The sequence below is a fragment of the Saccostrea echinata genome, unplaced genomic scaffold, assembly GCF_033153115.1.
Source record: "Saccostrea echinata isolate AGI-Se365-2 ecotype Australia unplaced genomic scaffold, CSIRO_AGI_Sech_v1 ptg000012l, whole genome shotgun sequence".
NCBI lineage: Eukaryota > Metazoa > Mollusca > Bivalvia > Ostreida > Ostreidae > Saccostrea > Saccostrea echinata.
The window spans coordinates 2,645,903-2,672,045 of record NW_026889761.1 but is presented as its reverse complement, the minus strand read 5'-3'; the positions used below and the strand labels follow the sequence as shown (position 1 = coordinate 2,672,045).

Genomic DNA, 26,143 nt, shown 5'->3' with positions numbered 1-26,143 from the left:
GGTGGGGCGGATCTTATACAGGAAAACGACTTCCTCTGCAATATTTTGATAATATACCCGTGTCTAACAAATAACTTCAATTTGTCTATATATCAAAATCGCATTCGTTCATCCATATTCAATTATCCAGAAAATCACCTAGTCTGAAGCTTCTATACATGTATGTGTATAGGAAATGCATAGCCCAGATCAGAGACGTATAAAGCTACAATAACATGTAGTAAAGAAACGGGTCTCGAATAAAATTCTAAATACATGTATTTTAATTAATATCAGTGGACTAGAAGATCAAGACCTGAATTAAAGATATAAATGAAAATAAATAATTATTTCAATGTTGAGAACAAGACTTGAGCTGGACGTGTCAAAACGTAAATAAACACGTGGATAAAAAAATCTGCGTCGACGCTCACCGTCTGCAACGTCATATCTTTATGACGTTATTTCTCTGTTTTAACAAAATTGCCATAAGGCCCTTTTGTCATGGGCGCAATCATATATGCTGGACCAACATTGAACATATATTTTTTATGTCATCATTTACTCAAGAATTGGCCAAAGTTGACCCAATCATAATGCAATATCATGCACTGAACAATAGGCCAACGTAGACACACCATACAAAACTAATAACTATTTTGACAATGCAGAACAATGGGCCAACATTTAAACTATTCGACTTCTTAGGGTCAACGTAAATGTAATATGCGCAAGTGCATTGTTTTTAATTACGCCATAAATGTAAAAATACTGTGCACTGGGCCAACGTTGACCCAACCGTATAGGACCAATTAAACTTTATTACTATACATATATGATAATAAGACACACTGGACCAAAGTTAGCCCAACCACATGAGGCCAGTTATCCAAATATCACCAATAAGTGTACGTTTTCAAACATTTGCCCAACATTGGGCCGTCTTTGTTATGTCGATATCAACTTACAACCAACAAGCCAATTAGTTACCAACGTTGGGCCAATATATGCATGCTGACTGGGTATTTCTCTCCAAAATAAAGAAGAGAGAAGGCCTCATTTTGTATATTTTGATCGTCAAATATACTTAAATATAGAATCTCCTACAACTGGATCATACAAATAAGCATCCCATCGTGCTGTAATTTTTTGACTTGGTTTTGCCTCTCAATTTCTAGGTACAAGAGAAACATTTCTCCTGTCATCCCTGGGTTACCTGTAACTGTGCTGTAGCTGTGCGATCCGGTCGAGATATTTTTACTGTAGACGTTTGTAGAGGAGAAAAGGCAATAATCAATTTTCCACTCTGTGATGACAAAATACTGAAAGTCAGAAAGCAAAGTGATCGTGTGTATAAGGTAATTAGTTCATTAGTAATTATTTCATAAATTAAATTCTTTCAAGTGACTAGAATAAATAAGAGTATGTAAAACAGGAAAACTTAAATGCTTCAAGAGCTCGATTCAATGTACGCTTTTATTTGGGAGCTTACGTTAACTATGGACTTGTGCTTTTTGCTGATCAGAATATATCCATTGTCTAATTCTTCAATTTAAGATAAACGAAGTTTTTTCCATTAGCAGAAAACTTTTCTCCTCTATAGCCAAAAGACGAATAATGTTATTTTAGTCTCGCAGACTATTAGGAGATCTCGCTTATGATAATTATATGTATTCCTAGATATATAATAAGACACCCTGAAAGGGACTATAATAACATTCAAATCCCACAAAAAATTACTCTTCGCTTCAAGAAACACTATGAAACATGAAAAATAACATATTAAATGACTAGGTGAATATAGTGAACAGTGAAATACAAATATATTTCATAATTAATTGCTCAATATTCAAATCAACCTAATAGATTTTTTTTTCCATTTAGCAAAATTATTCCATTTATTTTATATTCGTTTATCCAAAGAGTTTTGATACTTGTTATATTTTGCTGATAAATAAAATATTGGTCATAATGTTATGAAAAATTGAGGTATTTCCGAGAAATACTCAGGGACACTAGCATGAAAAGTGGGTCATTGACCTAGCTAATTGAAAATGAATAAAAATGCTACAATTATGGGTTTACACTGTACAGAGTTGGTTTTTCATTCTTATCAGTGCAATTTTTTGTCCTCTGAGTAAAAGTCATCTTCAATTCGAATACTGGGTGACGTTTTTCATACTAATTGTTAGGTCATCATTTTAACACTGAATTGTCTACAGATTTTACCGTTTGCTCAATCATGATAATGAGCACACGGCGGGTGTGGGGTGTGACCGGTCGGCAGGGAATGCTCACTTCTCCATGGCACCTGATTCCACCTCTAATGTTTTAGAGGCCCGTGTTTGCTCTGCTCCCGATTTGTTTTGTTTCAATGGACTTTTGAGCTTTATTTGCGTTAGGTATCTCCATAATTCTTTTCAAGCAACTGTTTAATTTCGATAATAATAAACTGGCTTAAAACAAAGGGGGGGGGGGGGGGCTGAATGACAAGTTGAAGGTAACGAACAGTGATGAGTAAAATATCAGAAAACCCTTTTACCTCATAGTTGAGGGGTTTGAGACTTCGAAGCTTTGCGATAGTGAAATCGACATACTAGAGACAATTTATCATTTTTTGTCTCTGTTAGGATGATTTATATATTGTCTCGTAAAGCAGCCAGTGTTTTACAATACTCTTGAGGAAGGGAAGGAAAATCAAAAGATTTGTTTTCTTCTGATATTGTAAATCACTTTTTATAAGCGAGAACTTTAACGATTTGCGTTGTTGGTGACGTAATTTTCAAGCAATTTTACGAATTTTAGTTTTGGAGCATCAATACTTAACAAACTTAACCCATGTTCTCGTTTCCACTTGAAATACTAGAGGCATCAAATCTTGGGCAGACAGCTTACAAAAATATCTGAATTTATTTTTTTTTTCTTTTCAAAATGTGTATAAACATGTTGCAACCAGTTTTGCCAATGCATGCTAAATATTTTTCACAAATTTCTGTCTTAAATATTTTACCAAGATGTCACAAATTCCATCGTCATAAATAATCATAACATTAAAGAGTAACATAATATTGTGAAAACGTATCAGCATACAATAAAGACATATAAACACATTCCAAGAAAGTGTCACACATGGATAACTTATGACCTGACATTTTAGCTATAATTATTTTATGAGAAAATTTTTTTAAAAATGTAACTACTGACTGCAACTTTCCCATTTTGAATGCTTTCATCAACTAATATAACAAGTTTCATAGGAAGAAACAAGACCTTTCAGTTAAAGCTAAAAAGCGGTTATCAGTGACTTTTAAGTGGTTATTCAGTCACTGAATAGCAAGTACATTTCAGTGACCTTTCCGTTCCCTTTCCGTCGTTCTTCAGTCGCCTTTCAGTCGTAATTTAACGACTTTTTGTTAATTTTTCAATACTTATTCCATAATAATTTAATAAAATTGTTCTCATCTTTATATGTGTTTCTGTTTCCTAATTGAGATGGGAATATTCAGGTACGTAGAACTGTAATGACGAGATGTTCAATTGTCTTAAAATTGTTTACTATAATGTTAAAATGTTAAACTGTGATTTATAAGACTATAACATTTATGTCTAAATATAATTTTATTGATACTAAAGATAACAGTTTATCTGTGAACTCAAAATTCAGAATGATTTTCAAATCTCTACTTTGTAGCATGAAAATTGATTTAGAAAAAGAAAATTATTCAAATGATAAAAAATAATGATCCATTATTCGTATCTGAATTTAATTCACTGATATGGAATTGTCTAATATTTTCTTACTGTAAAATCTCTAAATCAGTGATAAATATTTTCACAAGCTTATTCAATTTAATAAGTTGTGAATAAACAATCAGTTAACTTGAAAAAAAAAAAAAAAAAAAAACTCGAGGATATCGGTCAAAATGCTCTTAATATAAACAAGGAAAAATTTTTCTTATTTTTTTTCTAGATCTTACATATAATTTTTCACTATTCTTATGTCCATCTAACACAGTGTATAATGCGGTTATTTTTCATAGAAATATCTATATATAGTTTATTTAATACCATTATTAGAGAAAAACGTGAAAATAAAATCTCTTAGTTAAAAAAATAAGCCGATTATATAATAAAAAAAAAAATACAACTAAAAGATAACTGAAAGGCCGCTGAAATGTATCTGCCATCCAATCGACTGAAAGTTCATGGAAAGTCACGGGAAAGCATCATTTCAGTGACCTTTCAATGACCAGTCAGTGGGCATTTGGTCATCATTCCGTCGACTGAGTGGTGTAATTTCATCCTGTGTTTATTTTCATGATTTTTTTTTTTTGACTTGTCATTTTGAATTCATTGTATTCATTGTGTATCCATTGTATATTTATCATTATATATTATTTATTCATTTATATTATATTAAGCAAGAGATGAAACATGCTGATGAGATTTTGTGATGCATCCAAATTTTTTAAAACTATTTTTTTTACTTTTCAACCTTACTACAGTTAGATGCTGATATTTATTTTTTTAACACATATGAAGGTCGTACTGCCAACAGGAACCATCGTTGAAATTTCAATTAGAACTTGGAATAGAGTTTTGATTCTAGACGTAATAATCACAGCGTCAGCATCGGATGTGAAGAACAGTCGCGGCCTGTGTGGAATATTAGATGGAAGCTCTGATAATGATTTTCTTGGGCCAGACAACGTTACCACATACTATGACAGTGATAGTTTTTCCAGATCTTGGCTGTAAAACTTAATTTGTTACATATTTGTAAAATGAATTCGCAAAATTTACATAATTTATAAAGACAAAGAAAACGGTCTTGGTCTCTAAACATATTAATTCTGAAGAAGTTTAAGTGAAGTCCGATATTTTTCATATCATTGTATGTGCAGTGCAGGTTAGGTGTAGATTTATTGCAGTATAATGGCTTTTGTTTTAAAAAAAAAGATACCATTTCTTGTTACAGGGTGAACGACAATGAAAATTTATTAATTGAAAGCAACGCCATGTACAAAGGACTGAAGTCTATTTCACATACTCTGACGCGAGTTTGTAACTGTACAAATGCTACTGGTGAATGGAAAATATCCTGCAATTATGGAACACACAAAGATTGTAAATTTAACACAGGAAAACAATTTTTCTGTGTCTTGAATCAAGAGGGATCACGACGGCGGAAACGGGACCTAACTTATCTATATTCAAAAGCTATTGCGGAAGAAACTTTTAATTTTGGACCATTGAATGCAAGGGTACATTTATTACATGTTTCATTGGACTTTGAGCATGATGATTATTCTATATCTTTGTATTTTATAAAAGTGATTTTTTCACCCAGTGTGAAAAATATCAATAATATTTTTTTATAAAGTGTGAAAAATTATCAGAGGAATGGCAAAAATCTAGAGTGTTTTAATTATACTTCCTAGTCTGTCATAAAAACGTGAGAATATCTGTAAATAAATCGTCCTGTTAGAAACTAACATGATAAGTTTCCGAAATGTTTTGTTTGTATTTATGATAACAATATTTTATTTCAAAATCGCAACCACTTTTATGACATCATAGACATTGTCTTACAAAAGAACAGAAGTAAAATCAATTTAAATTTTATAAACAGGAAATTCAATACTATGTGGTTGAATATGAAATTTATGTCAATCGTGAGATATGATTTCTTTGTTATTTTTACTTGTGCTACACACTCGGGAAAATATGAATAAATTAACCCTTTCCTACTCGTAAAATAAATTCAAAATCTAACTACAAAACATTGAAAATTATAAAATTATCCATTTTTCTCAGGGATTGATTGATTGTATGTTTTTAACGTCCCCAAAAGACCTATTCTGGGCACGTACGGTCATTGAGCAGTGAGGATTATTTCTCATGCCAGCGCCTTCCATAACACCTTTGTTTTTAAGGTCATACCTGAAAGGCCTGTGATTTTCACTTTTAAATCCGAGCTCTTGACGAAGGAACAATAACCACCTATGTTTACACCGCAGGTTTAATGCAGTGCGGCGATCTATTGAACGAGGGTCTCGCCACAAAGCGAGCGCCCTAGCACTATGCTACCGTGATCGTGTTTTTTTTTTCTTTCATGGAAATAACGACATGAAAAATAAACAGATTTGCATTTTAAAACCTTGAACATGATGCCTTGAATGATTTCTGGAATGTATTTAAACATATACATACGCATGAGTGTCAGGATTGGGAATCGAATTTGATTTGACTTTATGTATCAGTCCCTAATAAGGTAAGGCTGAAATGTAGAAGTAAGAATTTTCTTTTGTATTATAGAGGAGGAAAAGACAGACAGTGATGTCTTTTATGGAAGCAAAAAATGTTTGTCTGACGGCGTTTGAGAAATCTGTACCGTTTAGGAACTGCAAAAAGTATGTCTCAAGTTTGGGCAACTCTTCACTGTCTAGCTGTATTTCAGATCTCAGAGTGAGTGTTCATGACAGACAAAACAATTCTCCAGTTATTTTGCTTTTGTAATGTTTTTGTTAGAGTAAATAAATCTTTCATGACTAGGATGTGCATACTTTCCATTACTTTGGCTACAGTAATTACTCTCTGTACTCAGAATTTGTCATATTCAGTTTACAGGAGATGCAAGCTTCACGGCAATTCACGTAGAGGTGGCCCTAGAACAATGTTCAACGTTTATCGTACTTAATTCTACCTTTCAAGAAGTCGAGAAAGATATAACACACCAAATACAATCATTATGCCCTTCAAACTGCAGTGGAAATGGTGTCTGTAATAAAGGTAACCAAAATGTAATATAAGAGCTCCTAGCATATATTGGTATTCCTACTACAACAATTAAGAAATAAATAACAATCAAAAAGTTCACTGGGAAAGGAACTTGGTTGATCACGTGATCAAATCTACTGAGAAGCCCGAAAGGAACTTGGTTGATCACGTGACCAACCAAATTTCTTTCCCAGTGAACTTTTTAACATTGCTGTTATATGTACTTATATGTACATTTGAGACGAATATATTCTGAGTAGAACTACATATATTACACGAACGGTCCGCCGTATTGCTATGTTGTGACGCGCATTGACCTAGAAGTTGTTTGGTCTTGAAAGTTCCCCTAGCTCCAACATTTGAAAATTTACATTGATGTTCAGCAGTCCAATGCAGGAAATCTCTATTTATAATTAAGAACAGTAAGTGCTACTGAGAATAATCTTACTATTTTAAAATTTATAAGTTCTTTATATATGTGAAGTCAAAAGCGGTGGTATCGTCTGTTTTAGTTTACATACCTTCAAAGGAATTTCGGGTTAAAAAGGTAAGTGCGATTTTAGGCAATTATGTAATTCAAAACATTCTTCACATCGAAGGAAGATATAATGAAGATCTGTTGATTGAAAAACGTCCATATGTTTCAATTATTTTATCTTTGTCAATGCTTTCAAGTTAGAAGTTTTGAAACCAGTTTCTCTGTGACAGAAAGGTGACAGAAATGTGTAGGCAAGATAACATCTCATCGTGTGATTCTGTCACGATATGACCTCTGACCCCGTAATAAGTTCATACAGAATTGAATTTATTTTCTCTTCAATAAATTCATCTATGAAAAATATTTGCAAATGTAAATATCATGAGTTATTGCACAAGTATAACCCATATTTGTTGGAGCTTCCGTATATTGTTCAAACAAATTTCAATATCAGTACTCTGCATAAAGTATTCTTGATCGAAAGTTCATTCTGCAGTCAGTCACCGGGTCTAACTTCCTGAAAATACTATGAGGGGTGAAAACCAAAATTAAATTTCCTGACAAAAATGTGCTTTATCAGTGTTGTTATAATAAGTTATATTATTATTTCCAATAAATGAAAATGGGAGTAAGTATACTTTTAAAAGAATAAGGTTTAAAATTAAATTGAAAGCATGGCATAGAAAAGCTATATTTACAATTAGGAATTAAGGAATAATAGTTTATGATGAGCAAATTTCATTGAAAAAAAAAATCCGATCATTTCAAAGTGTCTTAGCAAAAGCTTAAATATTGGATAGGGAGAAGTACAAGGGGGTGGGTTTACCAAGACATCTTTAAAGGTTACCTTTTCTCAAACATTCTTTGAAACAGACATTTTCTAAAGGTAACAGAAAGAATTGAGACATGGACTTTATCAGAGTCATTTTTTGAGGCGTAAGCTTCATTAGACATGTCATAAAAAATCTTTGTTAGTATGTTGAGCTGCTAAAAAGTACTCAAGTAGATTAAAATGCGAAAATTTACTAATGTTTGATATTCCTATGATTATTTTCCTTTCAGGAAACTGCACATGTAACCCTAGATATGCCGGAAGTGACTGTTCCTTTGATTTACTCGGTCCTCCTACAATAACTCTGATCTCAAACTTTGGCTTCTGTGATAAATCAGAGGAAGATTGTGATGAAATAACTCTCTATGGCAGATATTTCTTGGAGAATATGAATACACGTTGTTACACAACTAGAAGAAGGGTAAAATCACAATTACAATGAATGCTACTTTATAATGTTGTCTTTAAGAAATGATAATCTGGATAGCATTGAATTAAATACATATAAACACTGTAATACAGAAACCTAAGATGTATTAAAATGAAATGTAGTTAGATAACAAAGAGTATTCAAGCTCAAAAGTCCATTCAAACAATACAGATCAGGCGTAGAGCAAATACGGATCTCTAAAATATCAAATGTGGGATCAGGTGCCATGGAGGAGTGAGCATCCATTGCCGACCGGTCACAACTGATGAAAATTTCACAGTTATGTATTATATGCATAAACGAGTATAAACTAGTTTTAGACATGCATAAATATAAAATTGTAATCGATCTAGGTTTAAAACCTTTTACCAGTGTTGATAACCATTGTGAATTTAAGATCCAAATGATGGGCAGAAAATATTGACACATTTACTTTTATTGAAACGGATAAAAGAAAAAGATTTCAGTTAATTAATTTTACTTTGGTGTAATTCTTTACTCTGAGAAGCCAAGGAATCAAAAGATCGAACGTAGAAGTAGATAACTGAATTTCAGCATAGCAGTTTAAAGAAATTAATATGCTTATATAATCATTTATCATTATATTGATATTTTGAAATATTAAACCAGATTACTTTTTCTGTTTTCAATTTCTTTTTGAAAAAATCTCATTAATTTTCTTATGCTAGTCGGTCAATGCTGATTTTAAGTAAGGTCAATTGTAGATATTCTAGTTCTATCTTTTGCTTGCTGATGCTGATCCTTGGAATTCCGTTTTTTTAATGCTGATCCTTATGCTATCTGGATGCTGATGCTAATTTTGCTGATGCTGATTTATGTTACAAAATCAGTCTTTGTATAGATAATGATGTCTGTGGCTAGGTTGGGGCCCTAAAACGAATTAAAGTTTTATAACGGGAAACAATCTCTTTAAAAAATCTTATATTATCAATCTGGCAACATGTCCCAGTACTTAAAGTGTGCTAATATCATAATCTCTTGAGTTAGGATTGGCCAATTTTCACATTTAAAAATAAGGGGGAAATTTTTGAATTCTTTTGTTTGGACTCATACATTAATAGATTAATAGTTAGTCGTTATTGAAATGAAAAAAAAAAAACCGTCAATTTAAATAGTTAAATCATGGTAACTTGGGCTCAGATAGGACAAATTAGGGAGTCGAATTATTATGTTGGAATGTTTTTCTGACTATAAACAATAAGGGTCAACTAACACGAAACTGTATGACAAACAAGATGACTTTTCCATCACCAACTTTCCATATTTAAATAGCAATATTAATTCCCCTGCACATGGCGTTGACTTCTCCCAACTTATTCGATACTCAAGAGCATGCTCTGATTACGATAGCTTTTTTAAAAAAGAAGAAGGCTACTGGAAGATAGGTTGATGATTCAAGAATTTCAATGACTCCTTTTGAAATCAGCATTTCGTAAATTCTACGGTCGTTATAAAGACATTGTTAACAAAAATAACCTATCACTGGCTCGTATTTTGGCTGACGTGTTTTGTATCGATTATAAGGCCCCTTTTTGTCATATTTTATTTGATTTCGGAATTTTACGTCTACCTGATCAATACAGAGGTCTTACGGAAGGTGTTATCGATCAAACAGAGGATTCTTATTCCTCCTAGGCACCTGATCCCACCTCTGGAATTTCCGGAAATCCATGTTTTATGCCCTGTTTACAAATTTGTATTGTTTGTAGATTTTTTGAGGTCGATCACAGTTCACCTTTTCACAATAAAATAGCATTAAATTCTAAAAAAAAAAGGAGTAATAGGTGACCTCTTTTACTTTTGCAAGACTTGAAGGACAAAGATGTCTTAAATGAACATCGATATCGTGAATCATGGATCTATTAATTTTCGAAATGTTTAATTATACTGTATTACTCCATATATTTTTCAGATCACAGAAAATGGTTCCTCTGTGATGCTTGATTACTTTGAAAAAAATTTAGAGGAGAGAACCCTGTTTGAAGGATATTGTCCATTGGAATATGCCACCACACCAACTTGGGTGACATTTTTTACGTTTAACGTCTCAAATGATGGCAGACACTTCACAGAGAACTACAACGTGTACACATACCAATCTTTGTGTCAGGAATTCCATAATGATAGTGGGAAAATATCATTCACTTTTAAGGTTAAAACAGAAACTGAGTAGTTTACAAGTAATCTGATGTAATTGTTGCAGATAACTACAATGAAGAATTTGATAACTATGATTAAATTGGCATTTTAATTCATTTTAACAATGTATTATTAATTTATATTGCATTATAGGACGGCTACTGTTTTGTTGATGGCCGTTGCATTGCCAATGGTAAAAGTAATCCTAAAAATGAATGTGACATTTGCAATGTTGCCAAGGATAAATACAGCTGGACATTTAATGAGGGTACGCTGATATGATGTTAACAGATAAATCTTCTTTAACGATATGTTACAGTAAATAAATGAAATAAGCAATTACATGCAAATCCTAAATATATTTGTAAATACATTTGCTGATAAACATCAAACCACAGTGAAAACTGAAGAGTCCATAATTGTATATTATTTAATGGTAATATTACGAATTGTATGTAACTAGAGTGTTCCAAGGAACGCATGTGTCGCCTGCTTTGTCGCTTCTTTAAAGAGGTAAATAAATCTAAGTGTAGTTAGCTATTTAATTACTACTAGCATGATAGTTCATAAATGCATAAAAAAAGCATCCACGCATAGTATAAGACTGCGATAGAGTCTGACAATCAAAGAAAATATTATTCCCAACCCTCAAATGAATAATTAAGTTGAAATAATTATAAATAACAATTAAACATTTTACATGTTTTAATACCTGTTTCAAAGTCTTTACACCAATTGTCTCTCTACAAGATCTGCTGTGGGATACCGATCCAAATGTATTAACATAATATTTAAATTTCATTTTTTGTGGTAACTGAATATCATACAGTTTCAAAGTACAGTATTATGAGCTCATAAACATGTGTTAATGCTAATTATCAACAACCCGTCTCTCAAAAATTCAAAAGCCTTAAGTTAAATTAAACTGTCTGGGGTATTTTTATGAAAAGTATGTCAAAGGTCAAGGTCAAGTGAATTGTAACGCTGGTATTTTTTCAGAATGTTTTATGACAATCAGTGTACATGCTAAATAGCATAGACTTAACCCTTAAATGTCAAAAATATGCTGTACATTGGCACTTTTAACTTTTTTGTAAAGTAGGTCAAAGTTTAAGGTCAAGGGCCATGAGATCGGTAACCATGGCAATGCACAAATGAAATGTTCTTGAGACACAAGGTGTGAGAGACGGACAGACAGCTAGACGGACAGACAGACAGACAGACGCCGGGTAAAGTGATCCTTAAGTGCCGCTCTGCTCTGTAGGCGACACAAAAAGTGATATTGATAGGAATTTCATACATTTACCGGAAAATTTAAGACCCCCTTCAAAGTCTGAGGTGTAAAACAATTAAAATAAATAAAAAAAAGAAGGTTGACGTCATATATAAAACTTATTCATTATAAGATTATTATTGAGTACAGATTTTTTAATGATAAAAGTAAAACTGGATATTTTAGTAACATCGACAAAAGTTCTTTCGGTGTAAAAAATATTTTCTTTTTCTTTTCTAAAAAAAAAAATACTTGCATCTTTCTTATTAATTGTTAGTCCATTATATCAGCAGTGAATTGTCTAAAGATTTATTACATTTCTAGGACATTGTTATATAAAAGGGAGATGCATTGCAGACGGAGAAGTGAATTTAGCAAATCTGTGCGAAGTTTGTAATACGTCAAAAAGCTTAACATCCTGGTCAATTAGCTCAGGTAAAACACTTTTCATTTTTTTGTAAACGTCAGGGTTGTCCCCTACATTATTTTAAACATATATATGCAAATATTGAATTCTTTACCATACATGCAGTAAGCGTTCATTGTAATTTTAATCAACTGTTATTTTCAAGAAATAAGACGTAATCGGTAATAATTGAAAAAAAAAATATTTTAATAAATTCGAATAGCGCTAATACTGTCCGCAGTCATCGATATTTTCTATTTTTTTTTCCTTTAGATGCTGAAAAATGTCTTTGTTTAATGACTAATGATTTTTAAACATGAAATTAATGTTTTAAGTCTACCCTGAGTATTTAGAAAACCATATAAAATGTTAAAGAATTTTCTGAGTCTCTATTTCTTTCTTTCTTTCTTTCTTTTTTCCCTTTTTGTTGTTGCTCTTGTTGTTGTTTAATTTCATGTGATGTGAGGGTTCCTTATCGTGCCAATGCGTATTGTTACACGGGAGCTTGGTTTCAAGGTCTCATCTGAAATAATATTGAATATGGTATAATTACATCCGAATTTTAATTGATATATTTCAAAACAATTCTTTTGTTTTTATTTTTATATTTAGGATTGGATGACATGTATTTATAGGAAAGCATTGTAAATCAATTGTAATACAATCATTGAAATTAAGCTTTTGTTAATATAACAGAAAAAAATTCAAGAAATATAATATTCACCTATATTAAAATTACCTTGCAAAGGAAGTACAGTATAGTTCAGCTGTTTTAGTAAAACTGCTTATGTTTACATTTATATTTGTTGTCTTTATGTAAATAAACTAAAATTCAAGAATTTTTATTTAAACCAGACTTTTGCTTCATCAATAACACCTGTAACTTTGATGGCGAAAATAGAGAAAACAAAGAATGTGAAATTTGCAACATCATTAAAAATAGACATGGATGGACATTTACTGAAGGTAATTTTTGGAAAAGCATATTAACATTTTTAAATTAACATGTGTTCAATGCTTGGCCTTAAATAGCAACCAAAGTTATGCAGCATAACCTAAGGTTTTGGCAGTTTACGCTTTATACATTGCGACACCGTTTATAAAAAAAACCTTAAATGTTCCAACCAAGGTAATACAAGTATGACTTGGATAGCTATTAAATTCATTTCTTATAATTTTATTTTCTATCATTAAATGTAATAAAATAAGACGTTTTTAAAACCAAAAAGACCTTCAAATGGTTCAAAAAACTTTATACGTAAGTATAAAATATAACGAATAGTTCTATGTAATCAAATGACGTGTTACAGCCAGAACTAAATTAAAATATATATAAAAACTGAAGTTGTAGAAAATATTACAACTATAGTTTTATTTTCCTTGAGATGTAAAGCGTATTGTTGAAAATAGTTACTACAAGTGACAATGAAGCCTTATTATCTCGAGTAGGGTTATTTAAACAACTTCCAGGGGCCTTTGGTTTTGATTAAGCCCTAATATGGAATAAGTTCCCTTTTTATTGGAAAAAGCATGTTCATTATGGGAAAGACATATTTCAAGACATGCAATAGAATCATAAGATTGCAAACAAAATTTGATTTAATTTTTTATGGACCTTGGGTTTAGGTTTGGTTGAAAATCGAGGAATCAAATTTTACATAATGGATGAATACAAGAAAATATTCTTCTTAAGAAAACTATGATTACTTATTCATGTCTATGTTGAAGCTTCCCGAAGATGAATGGATTCAATGATCCCGTAGAGTTGGAGTTGGGTCGGAATTTGGATCAATTTTTCAAAGAAATAAAGATGGGTCAAACTTTTGTCAGATCGTCTGAAAAATAGCCGGGCTAAGGTTTCCCATGTGAGTGATATGAAGCATGGGTTTCTTTCTTAAAAGCATATGAAACAAGGATATTTCAAAGGTCTGTTCTCTTTAGAAAAGTGGACAAGAATAACCCACGCCCATTTCTCTTCGCAAACCTTCATGTTTTTTTCCAGAAAAACATAATTTTCGAACAGGTAACGGTCTATTATAAATTTAATTTAATTGTCAGAAATTCTTTACATTTTATAAAGTTCTTTAAATTTTGTTGATTTTTATGTTTTTTTTCAGATGGTTATTGTCTAATAAATGGACATTGTGTACGCGAGGGTAACCGTGATTCGAAAAAAGAATGCAATCTCTGTAATCCTCTCTTAAACAAAAGAGATTGGTCCTTCGATTTATGTACGTTATCATCAAAATGAATTATTGATCGTCTAAATCGTCTTTTTAACACATACTATTTTAAGCATTGAACACAATGCAATTGATAATATATTTTTTTTATTGTACTTCTAGAAAACTTTATTCTTAACTCCCCAATTTGTATTTTTCATTCAACCTTTACACCAATGATTTCGTTATTTTTTCTTATGCATTCTTATTTTTTTTAGCAATTACTAGTAAAATTGACTAATATAAGGCACATGTCGTGGTTATAACGAGATTTTTCATGAAATTATAGACTTTTAATAATATCGTTTTCCCCAACAAGACACTTCCAAAGCGTTATCATAATTTTTCAAATGTTTTCTCCAGATAGGGATAACATTCAACCACATTTGAAAAGTCTGCATCTAAGTTGGAAAGGTTACTTCTTGAAGAATAAAATTAATTACCTTTATTCTAGCAGCAACAATTAGAAAACAATTACACAATCTTTTTTATATTATTAAATTATGATTATATAACATGAAATAACAATTGTATACCCATGTCTACATTTTTGTTACATTTTTGATTATTTTTCCTCATATGAGAGAAATTAATTGATAGATATTGGCATTTGAGTAAGTAAAATATCTCCATTTATAATGACTTGACAAAGTAAAAAAAATGTGGTGGTTCAAATATCTCAAAGATCATTTGTCAATATACAGTGCTTCATGTATTCTTTCATCTCTTTGCAGATGAATTTTGCGTTATCAATGGAAGTTGTGTCCGTAAAGACGAACATGCTGCTGAACAAGAATGTAAAGTTTGTAACCCCGCATTAAAAATAAATGACTGGTCATTTGATTCAGGTATGAAAATTGATAAGGAAGAAAAGAAGAAAGGTATAGACGTTGTTAATATTACAAATATTACATGTAGCAACATTCTAAATCATATAAAAATCAGTCTTATATTTCACCATATTTTAGGTTGAAGTCTACAATTTGTATTTCCTACAGATACATGTATTCCCCAACTGTTGCATCTTAATTTTTCATTTATAATAAAACTCTACAGTGAGTAGATATTGAGCATCTAAGACAAAATCCTCTTAAATGTTTTTGTGTTTCCTCTTCTGTCAAATAAAATCCAGCTCAACACATCATTTCTGGTTATTTAGGTACAGTTCATAATGTCTACCTGAAAGCTATCATTTAAATCCAAAGGTCCTAAATTCAGGGAGCTCAGATCTTTCAACTGGCGACAGAATTGCATTAGAAATTACAGATCACAATGCAAAGTATTTCTCCTTCCGTTTTCAATGGACAGGAAATGATAAAAGAATGACAAGGAAAATATATTTTGGTTCCTGCTGACAAGGCTTGTAACAATATAGTCTTTGTTAGACTAAATATTTCAATTACATTTCAGATGAACTCGGTTTTAATTCCACATGTGGTAATTCAGGCTATTCTTAAAAGATACAATTCTTCAAAGTCACCTTTCAGTTTTAAATACATTTAACATTCCAGAGAATGGAAGTGAGTTCGAGTTATCGTACCTATACTGGATTCCAAAACTTCATGAAAATTTTACTAGCAAAGATATACTAGTATTGCAGGGTCCAGTAAATATTTAACCAAACCCCTTTCCTTACTTCACACCAAAATATTAATTACTACGAGAACCTTCAGATCTATTGTGCAACTATACTCTTTAAAAAGCATTCTCACGATAAATTAAAGAGAAAATTTTTGACATTTAGACAAATGCTTCCTCAAAAAGAATGGGATTGACAAATTTTTACATCTTTTGATTGGTTTTCTCCAAAACTACTTTGTAAAAAATCATTATGATTCTACACGTAAGTAGTCCAAAGTTTATATTAAAAAGTTGTTGGAATTTCTTCATTGACAATATCTAAGTAGTCTTTTGAGACCAGGTCTAATAATCAGTTGGAAATCCGACGGGGACTAAGCATACCCCTGTATTAGCGGGTCTTATTCTATATCCTATGAAGCGAGTTTTATTCAAAGACTTTTACATGAGAAGAAGGAAACTTGCTGTGGCCTTCACTTTGACCTTTAGATACAAGTATATTGACAACGTTTTATCAATTATTAATAGCTTCATTCATTTATATATCAGCTAGACATATCCCGGTAAAATCAAAATAGAAAAAACACTACAGAGCTCACCACACCTTTTTCATATTTGGATGTTTTACTGACTATAGAGATTAAGGACCAGCTAACAACAGTTGTATGACAATCATAATAAGAAACAGGATAACAAACTCTCTTCCGCTGTCAACTTCCATTATTTATGTTGTAATATTTTTAACATCACCTGCATATGGTGTTTATGTCTCCCAACTGATTATAATTATATACTAGTACGCAAGAGCATGTTCTGAATACGATCAAGTTTTTAACCGAGGCAAGCTCCTGACAAATAAGTTGATTTCACAAAGGTACCAAAATCCCTTTGAAAGTCATCTTTTCCCAAAAGCTACGGTCGTTTAAATGACTTTGTTTGAAAATACAAGTCATAGTTGGGTCGTATTTTTTATGACATGTTTAATACGATTTGTTAGGTCATTGCTTTTATACTTTATTTGACTACGGAGTTCCCCAGATACTTGATCAATACATAGAGCTCATGGCTGGTGTGACCGAACAACAGGGGTTGCTTACTCCTTCTATGCACCTTATCCCACCAGTGGTATTCATCTTTTGCCCTGTTCACGATTCGTTTTTGTTTACTTGATTTATGCGATTGATCACTGTTTGTTATCTTCACCTTCAACATTCTATGTTGTGAAGTAATCATTACATGTCAAATATCATTGCGCAAATGCTTTATGCAAAAAAACTACTTGAACACAAAGTTATGTTGTACACCCATACGTTTGTATTTGATTTGTTAGGTGTCCAATAATTACAGTTCCAGCGATGCATCCAATTAAGAAACTTGTCTTCGAGTGTTCTTTTGTGTAGAAAAAACTCCTGACATGACATTGCAGATCTGATGGTCTCTGATGCAGGAGTCTGATTTAATCTACAAATTTTGCTACTTTGAACAAAGACAAGGATAGTCAATTTTTCAGGAATAATAAATGTAGACTGATATAAATTTAATAGACGATTGAAATATTGATGCCTTGTAAAAGTTTTAAATTTTCTAATAATAAAATTTCTTCTATGCATGAATAATGTGAAGGGGATGTGATGACCATTTCTCCTGATATTAAGGTATACTGATGTAAAGATTTTGTGAGTTTCTACGTCAAGTCGTAGATTTATTTCTGTGTTTTAATTGTAAGGTGTTTAAATTGCAGATGTTGCCTTGAGAACTATTTCTGATAGATGATGATGTACATTTAAAAAAAAACTGTTCAGGTTTTGGAGTTTTATACGATTATAAATAAATTGGTGACTTGGAAATTCATGCTTAAACAAATAACAACGCGACCAAATGTAAATTTACCATATAAGCCCCTTAATTAACCAGTAATTTCTTTATCAGAGAAATGCAAGACTATAAGATATTAACTTTATTTTCATGAATTCAAGTTTCGAATTAAATTCAAATATATTTTTAAATTTTTTCACTGTGTTTTAACTGGATAAGTGGCAGGGACGAGATTACGATAATATAGTCATTTGAACTTATAAAACATATAGACAGATGGTTCTGTCAAGATTTGACTTATTGAAATCTAAAACAATTACTATTTGATCTTGTCTTTTCTATGGTTTGTTTGATAAAGTATGCAAAATAAGGGGGAAAAGCAAACATTTGAATGCATGGTACACCATTTATGTCTATTTAATTTCTAGTTGCAGACACTTATTGCTTCATAAATGGAAGATGTGTCCTTCAAGGGGAACGTGACACGCTTATAGGATGTAATATGTGTAATCCTGCATTAAATAAAAATGACTGGTCAATAGAATCAGGTACGAGGATCATCAGTTTATACATTTATTTTATTTATAATATGAAGTTATTTGTCGTTTTTTAAGAGCATTATGAACATTTATCTAAATTGCTGCGTTAAACAAAGGAATTTACATTCTCGATTTTAAAAATATATGTTTACTCAGCGCAGTCTTTCACAAGCACAAAATTGTTGTAAAATGACGTTCTAAGTGCACAGTAATCTAGTTTTATCTGTGAGGATGTATGAACAAATTTGTCAGATTTCGTCTAAATCGTTATCGAATGTTCAATATATTCCTTTTCATGACAAGAAATACAGGTATATAAATACTTGTTATCGATTGTCATAGCTGCATTCTATTATTTATGCTTGGATTTGATTTCGCATTTTAGTTTAACAAAAATTGATTAAATTGGCTACAAAGCGTACTGCTTGCTTTGCTAATAAGGTAGCGAATCTGCCACTTTAAATAGTCTTTCAATAATATTTTCTTAACCCAACCTCGATGAATATTATCTACTGAAAGAAAAGAAATAATATCATTAGAGTGTTATCAAGCTTCCTTTATCCACGGTTTCTTCTTACAACAATGAATCAGACATTGTTTTGTTTAGCAACCATCTTAGCAATATTCTTAATATATACATTCTTTTTGATCACCGAGTCACTAAGGTTAACTATTCCAATCTGTTTTGTCCTTTGTTGTACGTCAAATGTCTTTTGCCGTGAAACGGTCGTAAGTTAAAAAAAAAAAAAAAAAAAAAAAAAAAAAAAATCATTTACATATTTTTAGAACTGCTGAACAAATTTCATCAAATTTTCGATAAAACAATCCAAAGGTAAAGTGGATTAAAACTGAAAATTTCATATCCCCTGCTAGCTGCTGGAACGTAGACCAATGGTTAAAAACCTTTGGATAGATAACTAGAGAGCTTACAAATGTACCCATTAAAATGTTTATTTACTGTACATAAAAAAGTGTTCAGGTTGTTAAAAATATTTTTGTTTTCCAACGTTTCGGCATGAGCATCACTGAAGAGACATAAATTGTCGAAATGCACATCTGGTGCATCAAAATTGGTACCGTATATGATTTACATTATGACCCCCTTGGTCGAGGCCTCTGCTGGTGGACTGTTAGTCTCCGAGGGTCTCTACAGCACAGTAGCTAAGTACTTTGGTACTTGCTTGAAAATACGGATATATATTAAATTCCTGTGGTAAAATTTAGAAATTTTTTTCAAAATTTAGGATTATCTCTTTCATGCAAAGCTCTGATCCTTCGACGTATTTGGCTCCAGTCTTTGGCACATTTTTTAGCTCTTCAAAATCTTTTTTAAATATTTTGTTTTGGATTTCCATCGTATCAGCATGAGCATCACTGAAGAGACATAAATTGTCGAAATGCGCATCTGGTGCATCAAAATTGGTACCAAATATGATTTACTTTACAGAGATGTATCTTTGTATGATTCACTGTGATCTCAAAATGATACTAACTGTGTTTTCATAAAATGTACTGTAACTATTTCTACTAGAAAGCATTACCAAAACGTTGTTTAAAAAAAGAAATCCATGGTCTTAAATTAATACCATCAAAAGTTTCGGCTGTTTATACTACCATTGTGGATGTAAAAATAATTTATACACTATCATTTTGCAAGTTGGCTTTCAATGAGACGTAGACCAGGTTAACATTTTTGAAATATAAAAAAACCATTTTATTTTACTTAGCCAAATCAAATTTCAAAGAAGTAGTTGTAAGGAAAATATTTTTTATTTGTAAAATTTTAATTGATTTAACGTTTAATGTTTACATGGTTGGTGTAAGGATTCTACTTGTTCCCAAACTTCTGAATACTTCATAAATCATGTAATTTTGAACAATTAGTTTAAAAGTTAACTTGACTAAGAACGTCAGATTAGAAAACAAAATACTGAGTCTTAAAAAAAAACAACAACATCGCTCTAAGCAAGCCTGTATACGTACACGTCATGAAGCGCGTTAGACTAAGCTTGATCACCCTACTGGGAAACCAAATTAAAGGATTTGAATGAGCACTGTTACAACGCTAAATGTAATAACAACGCAAAATGTAATAAACTGGGATTATTACATTTTTATACATTTTGCATCAAAATCAACGCGGAACGTAATATCGCATAATGTAATAACAGACTTTTTAGGATAATTACATTTTACGCTATTCCTTTTTGCGTCGAGATTAACGCAGGATTTAATAATTTACTTTTTGATTATTACATTTTGCGTTATCTAATTCTTGCCTTGAAGGCAACGCAAAATGTAATAAAATAAAATGTAATAACACAAAACATTATATATTTTTTCCGATACTGTTCAACGCAAAACATCATAAATTTGATTTCAACATATCTTTAATATTATAAAATATGAATAGATATTGTGCCGAAGTGGAGTCGGTTAGGAGTCTGAAATGCTTTTAAAGGTGCTTAGACACAGATTTGAAGTTAATATTTTCTCAAAATTTCTGTATAATATCACGACTTATATATTGCAATAGCATTTCACACGAAAATATAATTAAAAACTTATTTTATCTGGAAATTATTGGAACTACGAATTCCTGGACGCGTTTGATTAACACATCCTTGTACTTTCACAAATTTTATCTTTATCCTTAGTATTTAAGAAAAGAAGCGATTTTGTTTTGTATTAATGAAAAACATTACATCTATAATCCAGAAAATTCAGAGTAGAAATGTGCGAAAGCTAACCCCCTCACTAATATCGTCAGCCCGTGCTCAGTGTTGTGTACAGAGTTTAACAAATTGAATACACCCGTGAAACGTAAACTGTTTCTGTAAACAGGGCACGAGCTCTGTTATTGTTAATGTTTACGATTCACCGGGTGTGTTCAATTGTTAAAGTCTGCACACACCACTGAGCACGGACTGACAATACTGTGCGTGGGTTTCCTTTCGAACATTTCAACTCTGAATTTTCTGGATTATAGTTATAATACTTTTCATTAATACACAACAAAACTGCCACTTTTCTTAAGTATTAAGAATAAAATTAAAAATTGTGAAAGTGCAAGGATGTGTCAATCAAACGCGTCCAGAAATTTGAAGTTTCAATAACTTCGAGATGAAATAAGATTTTTATTATATTTTAGTATGAAATGCTATAGCAACATATAAGTCATGAAATTATACAGAAAATCTGAGAAAATATTAACTTCAAATCTGTGTCCAAGCACCTTTAAGGTCCTTTATATAATTTTCCTTTGTTCATGTATATAATAAAGCTTTGTCCCATAGAATTTGAAGTTTTTGTTTCCTACTACATTTTTGCATTACACGCACTCCTATCATAAAAATTGTATATCCTTTGCATACTTGTGGTACTGAACGCAAAGATGATGTAAAATAGGTGGAATTTAATTAATGATTTTGATGGCGAACAAAATACTAGTTTATCGAATATACGTAAACACAAGACATGGGCATGTCCTTTTGCATTTCAAAAAAAAAAAAATAATAATAATAATAATAATAATAGTAATAATAATAAAATTGTCATATTATAATATTATTATATTATATTATGTTATATTATTATAACAATCGGCACATTATATCTTATCCCTTGAAATGGAACTTGCATTATTTCGTAGATCAGGAATCGGCTAATAATGAAGCAATATATAATCATTCGTGTGATTATTATTCTCAACCTAACTGACCGAAAAAGTGTGTTTTTACATTTTGCATTGTTGCATTTTGCTTAATATCGACGCAAAATATAATAACAAAAAGTATAATGATCCAAAAAAAAAAGTTTCTTATTACATTTTGCGTTATTACATTCTGCGGTTATTACGACGCTAAATGTAATAACGCAAAAATGATAATCCCAGTTTATTATATTTTGCGTTATTATTACATTTCGCGTTGCAAAAATCCTGAAATCCTTGTCCCCTGGCTTTAGTATTCAGGCCCTAGGGTGGGGCGAAGTTGGTTATATTTTGAAAATGCATAAATGATTAAAAAACGCAATCCTCTACCAAAATTGTTAAAACTCATAGCCCTCTGACACTTGGTTCAGACTACTGGGTGTTGCTAAATTGGTCAAACTAGTATAACGAAAAATAACCTTCAATTTCAATATCATTTTTCTTTGCCCATTGACGGGTATCAGGTAAACTGATTAAATGATTACAATGAGTATTGTTTTTAACCTTCAACGAAATTTTGAAATCTTAGCCTCCTTTTTCTTGTGTTAAAAAGTTAGGGTTGGGCTAGGTTGATCATGTTGTAAAATACATCACACTTTTAAAAATCAAATGCACTTCTTGTCATCTGACAGATCGGTTTAATTGATTTTAATAAACGCTTAACCTTATATTAATAACTAGGCAAGTCAGAAAAACTTGCTTTACCGAAGGAATTCTCGCGACACCACTTAACACTACACGGTCACTGAGAATGGAAGTGAGTTTGTTTGTTTCTTTGATTGGTTGTTTAATGTCCCTTTTCACTCATATTGTGACCCCGCCACTTACCGGTGGAGGGCTACAAATTTGACCTGTACTCGGCATTTAAGGCCTTTGAGTAGTGAGGTATCTTTTTCTTTGCAAGCATTTTCATGCAATTCGGGACCTCGCTTTTATATGGTTTCATCCAGAGAAACCCCCCTTCCCCCTTGTCACACAATGGATTCGAACCCGCGACGTAAGAACGAAATCCTGTGCACGCCGCGATTTTAGAGAAAACGTATTAAGCTTAGTTGTAGTGCTAGATGTTTTTGTTTCCACCTGTTTTGTTTTTATGACTTCTTAAAATCTTCTATGTCCCGAAAATTTGATAATTGTTGTAATCGGTTTCGGCCGATCATAGTTGATCTCATATGCATATTCGGCATTCAATAGATTTAACTACCTGTGCACACATTACGCCCTGCACCACTTTGTTTACTAAGCACTGACGGTGTCATGTAAATCTTTCATATCACGTTTAGTACTAACGGGCAATGTTTTTGGTCATTTCCATTGAGATTAGAAAGTTTATACAGCTATATGATGAATGTACTCACTTTTTCATTACATGCGCAAGAATTTCATTTTGAAGTACACTCCCCTTAATAGTGATGTTATTCGTTCATTGGTTTTTTGGAGGGCAACAAAAATGTTCTAGTCAAATCAAATTAAGAAAGTCTGAGAAGTTTTTAAAACTCCGTCAAAACCTGTTGGTTTCAAATGTACATTGGCTTATTGTTTTATCTCATGACACTACATGTATATTTTCAAAAGAAGCATTAATTGATGAAAAAGAAATCAATAATCAATGTGTACACAAACGTATTCTAGGCTGTAGTATAACACCAAAACGAACAAGTACAGAGTTTACAACTAGTGAATCTACGATTGCGACGACGGAATCGTTTATATCCACAACAGCCAACGAGTCAACAAAATCCCAAAAAATCACAACCGAACTTACAAAGTCATCCGAAACACCTGTGTCAACAGCATCTTCCGAAACAAGTACAACTGAAATTAAATTACCAACAACAAAAACAACAACACAACCATTGACAACAAAAGCGCCAACGGACGTGAAAAAAGAAACAACAGAGATTGGTTTAAAACCAACAACAACAAAGGAACCAATGAAGAAAAAAACTACAAAAATAGAAATAGAACCAACAACAACTAAGGCGCCAATGAATAAGGAACCAAAAGATACAACTGTTGAAATAAAAACAACAAAGGCACCAATAGAGAAAACAACGAGAAATACAGAGAGAGAACCAGCATCGACCAAGGAATTAATGAATAATGAAACAAAAAAGACAACTGTCGAACCGAAAACAACAAAGGAACCGATGAAAGAGACAACAAAAACAGAAATAGAACATACAACAACAAAGGCATCTATGAAGAAAACAACAACTATGAAGGAAACGAAAAAAGAAACAACAGAGACAATTGTAGGAACGACTTCAAGACATGCACAAATAAAGAAAGAAACAGCTAAGAAAGAAGTATATCAGACAATAACAAAGGCACCGACTATAGAATCGACGAAAATAACAAATGCACCAATGAAGAAAGAAACAATAAAGGCAGAAATAGAACCAACAACAAATGCATCAATGAATAAAGAAACAGTCAGGACAGTTGTCGAACCGAAAACAACAAAGGCACCAATGAAGAAAGAAACAATAAAAACAACTTCTCATATCTCAAAAGGATTCTCACGACAAACAAATTTTACTGAAGTTTTAACTTCTTTTTCAACATGTAAGAATTTTAAGTTTATTTTATAAAAACATATTTAAGGACCCTCTCTACACTGCACCCTAATTTTAGGGTACTTTTGTGTAATTAGACAGACCCATAATTTGACACACACAAAAATAAATTATAATCTGCATTCTATGACATAATTCAAAATAAATCGAAGTATTCTACACATTATATTAGACCAAGATAGAGTAGTTGGAAACTTAATTTGCTTGGATTTTCTCCATTTGAAAAAGAAAAATCAATTTTTCAAGATTATTACTTCATTGTCTTTGAAGATTTTTCCTGGATAAAAAAGGTAGGCTCCCTACATTAAAAATGAGTTAGTTAATTTCAAAATAATTTAATTTTGTTTTTATTCTAGCCTCTGATTGGTTAATATCCAAAAAGGAACACAAATTATTTCTGTATAACCTGGTTTGGTATGGGGACACACCTACCTGACAACCAGCTGAATCATCTGTATCCATACAATCCTCTCATTTCCAGTCCTCGAGATTCATGGAAAATTCCAGATTTAATAAATGTACCATTAACTTGAAACAATAATTCGATCTTACCACATGTAAACAAACAACAAGGCTGCTAGGCCTATGTATCAGTTTTTACCTCCCCTCGCTTCCCATCACTTCCGTTACTAAGGTTGTATTATTGAGCGGCAAATTTGAAATAATAAAAACAAACGAAATTTTACACCCATAGTTATTTAATGATTTTAAAATTAGATTATAAGGAATGCCTCTAATTCTTGGCCAAATTATTCGAGTATAACCTGGTTTGGGTCAGTTTACGCTGTTTTATAATCAGCTTCGCGGATTATAAAGCGTAAACTGACCCAAACCAGGTTATACTCGAATAATTTGGCCAAGTATTAGAGTCATTCCTAAAATATCCTCCTTTAAGCTATATAATTTTAAAGTCTAAAAAAACATTTTCCGTCAGTGTATAGAGGGTCCTTAAAAAAATCATCTACACAATTTTTCAAGTTTTTATTCTGACGTTTTTGCGTACCAGAAACATATTAAATGTAGATACTAGTGTGACTTGTTTCAGGTTGTGCTACGACAACAAAGTATCCAAAGTCGGCGATATCGAATGCTGTAAGTCAGTTTACCGTTTTAGCTGTATCTATTGTGGCTCCAGTTGTTTTTGTTCTTGCCATCATAGTAATTAGTGTCATCATTTGCTATCGAAGGTGAGTACCTGAATATTGATTTCTTTTTTTCTGATTTTAGTCTTCATAGTCTTTAGTTAATTAGATTTAATATAATTATGTAGGCACTACTTCAGAGGTAAATCATGGAAAACAATTTTTTTCTATGATTTTACAACATCAATTTCATATTCAAAAAATGATTTTGAAACATT

At 31.7% G+C, this 26,143-nt stretch overlaps 1 protein-coding gene across 1 annotated transcript in view; it reads left to right on the top strand.

Moving 5' to 3' along the window:
- Positions 1–24,798, top strand: part of LOC133185680 (uncharacterized) — a 31,684-nt gene extending 6,886 nt beyond the window's left edge. Inside the window, exons 2-13 of the mRNA XM_061320986.1 lie at positions 1,158–1,337; positions 4,522–4,733; positions 4,958–5,243; positions 6,298–6,447; positions 6,603–6,771; positions 8,300–8,490; positions 10,433–10,672; positions 10,813–10,927; positions 12,257–12,367; positions 13,194–13,304; positions 15,295–15,408; positions 23,837–24,798. Coding sequence (XP_061176970.1) covers positions 4,998–5,243; positions 6,298–6,447; positions 6,603–6,771; positions 8,300–8,490; positions 10,433–10,672; positions 10,813–10,927; positions 12,257–12,367; positions 13,194–13,304; positions 15,295–15,408; positions 23,837–24,798 — 2,409 coding nt within the window. The 5' untranslated portion in view covers positions 1,158–1,337; positions 4,522–4,733; positions 4,958–4,997. The remainder of the gene's footprint in view (positions 1–1,157; positions 1,338–4,521; positions 4,734–4,957; positions 5,244–6,297; positions 6,448–6,602; positions 6,772–8,299; positions 8,491–10,432; positions 10,673–10,812; positions 10,928–12,256; positions 12,368–13,193; positions 13,305–15,294; positions 15,409–23,836) is intronic.
- Positions 24,799–26,143: the final 1,345 nt, after the last annotated feature.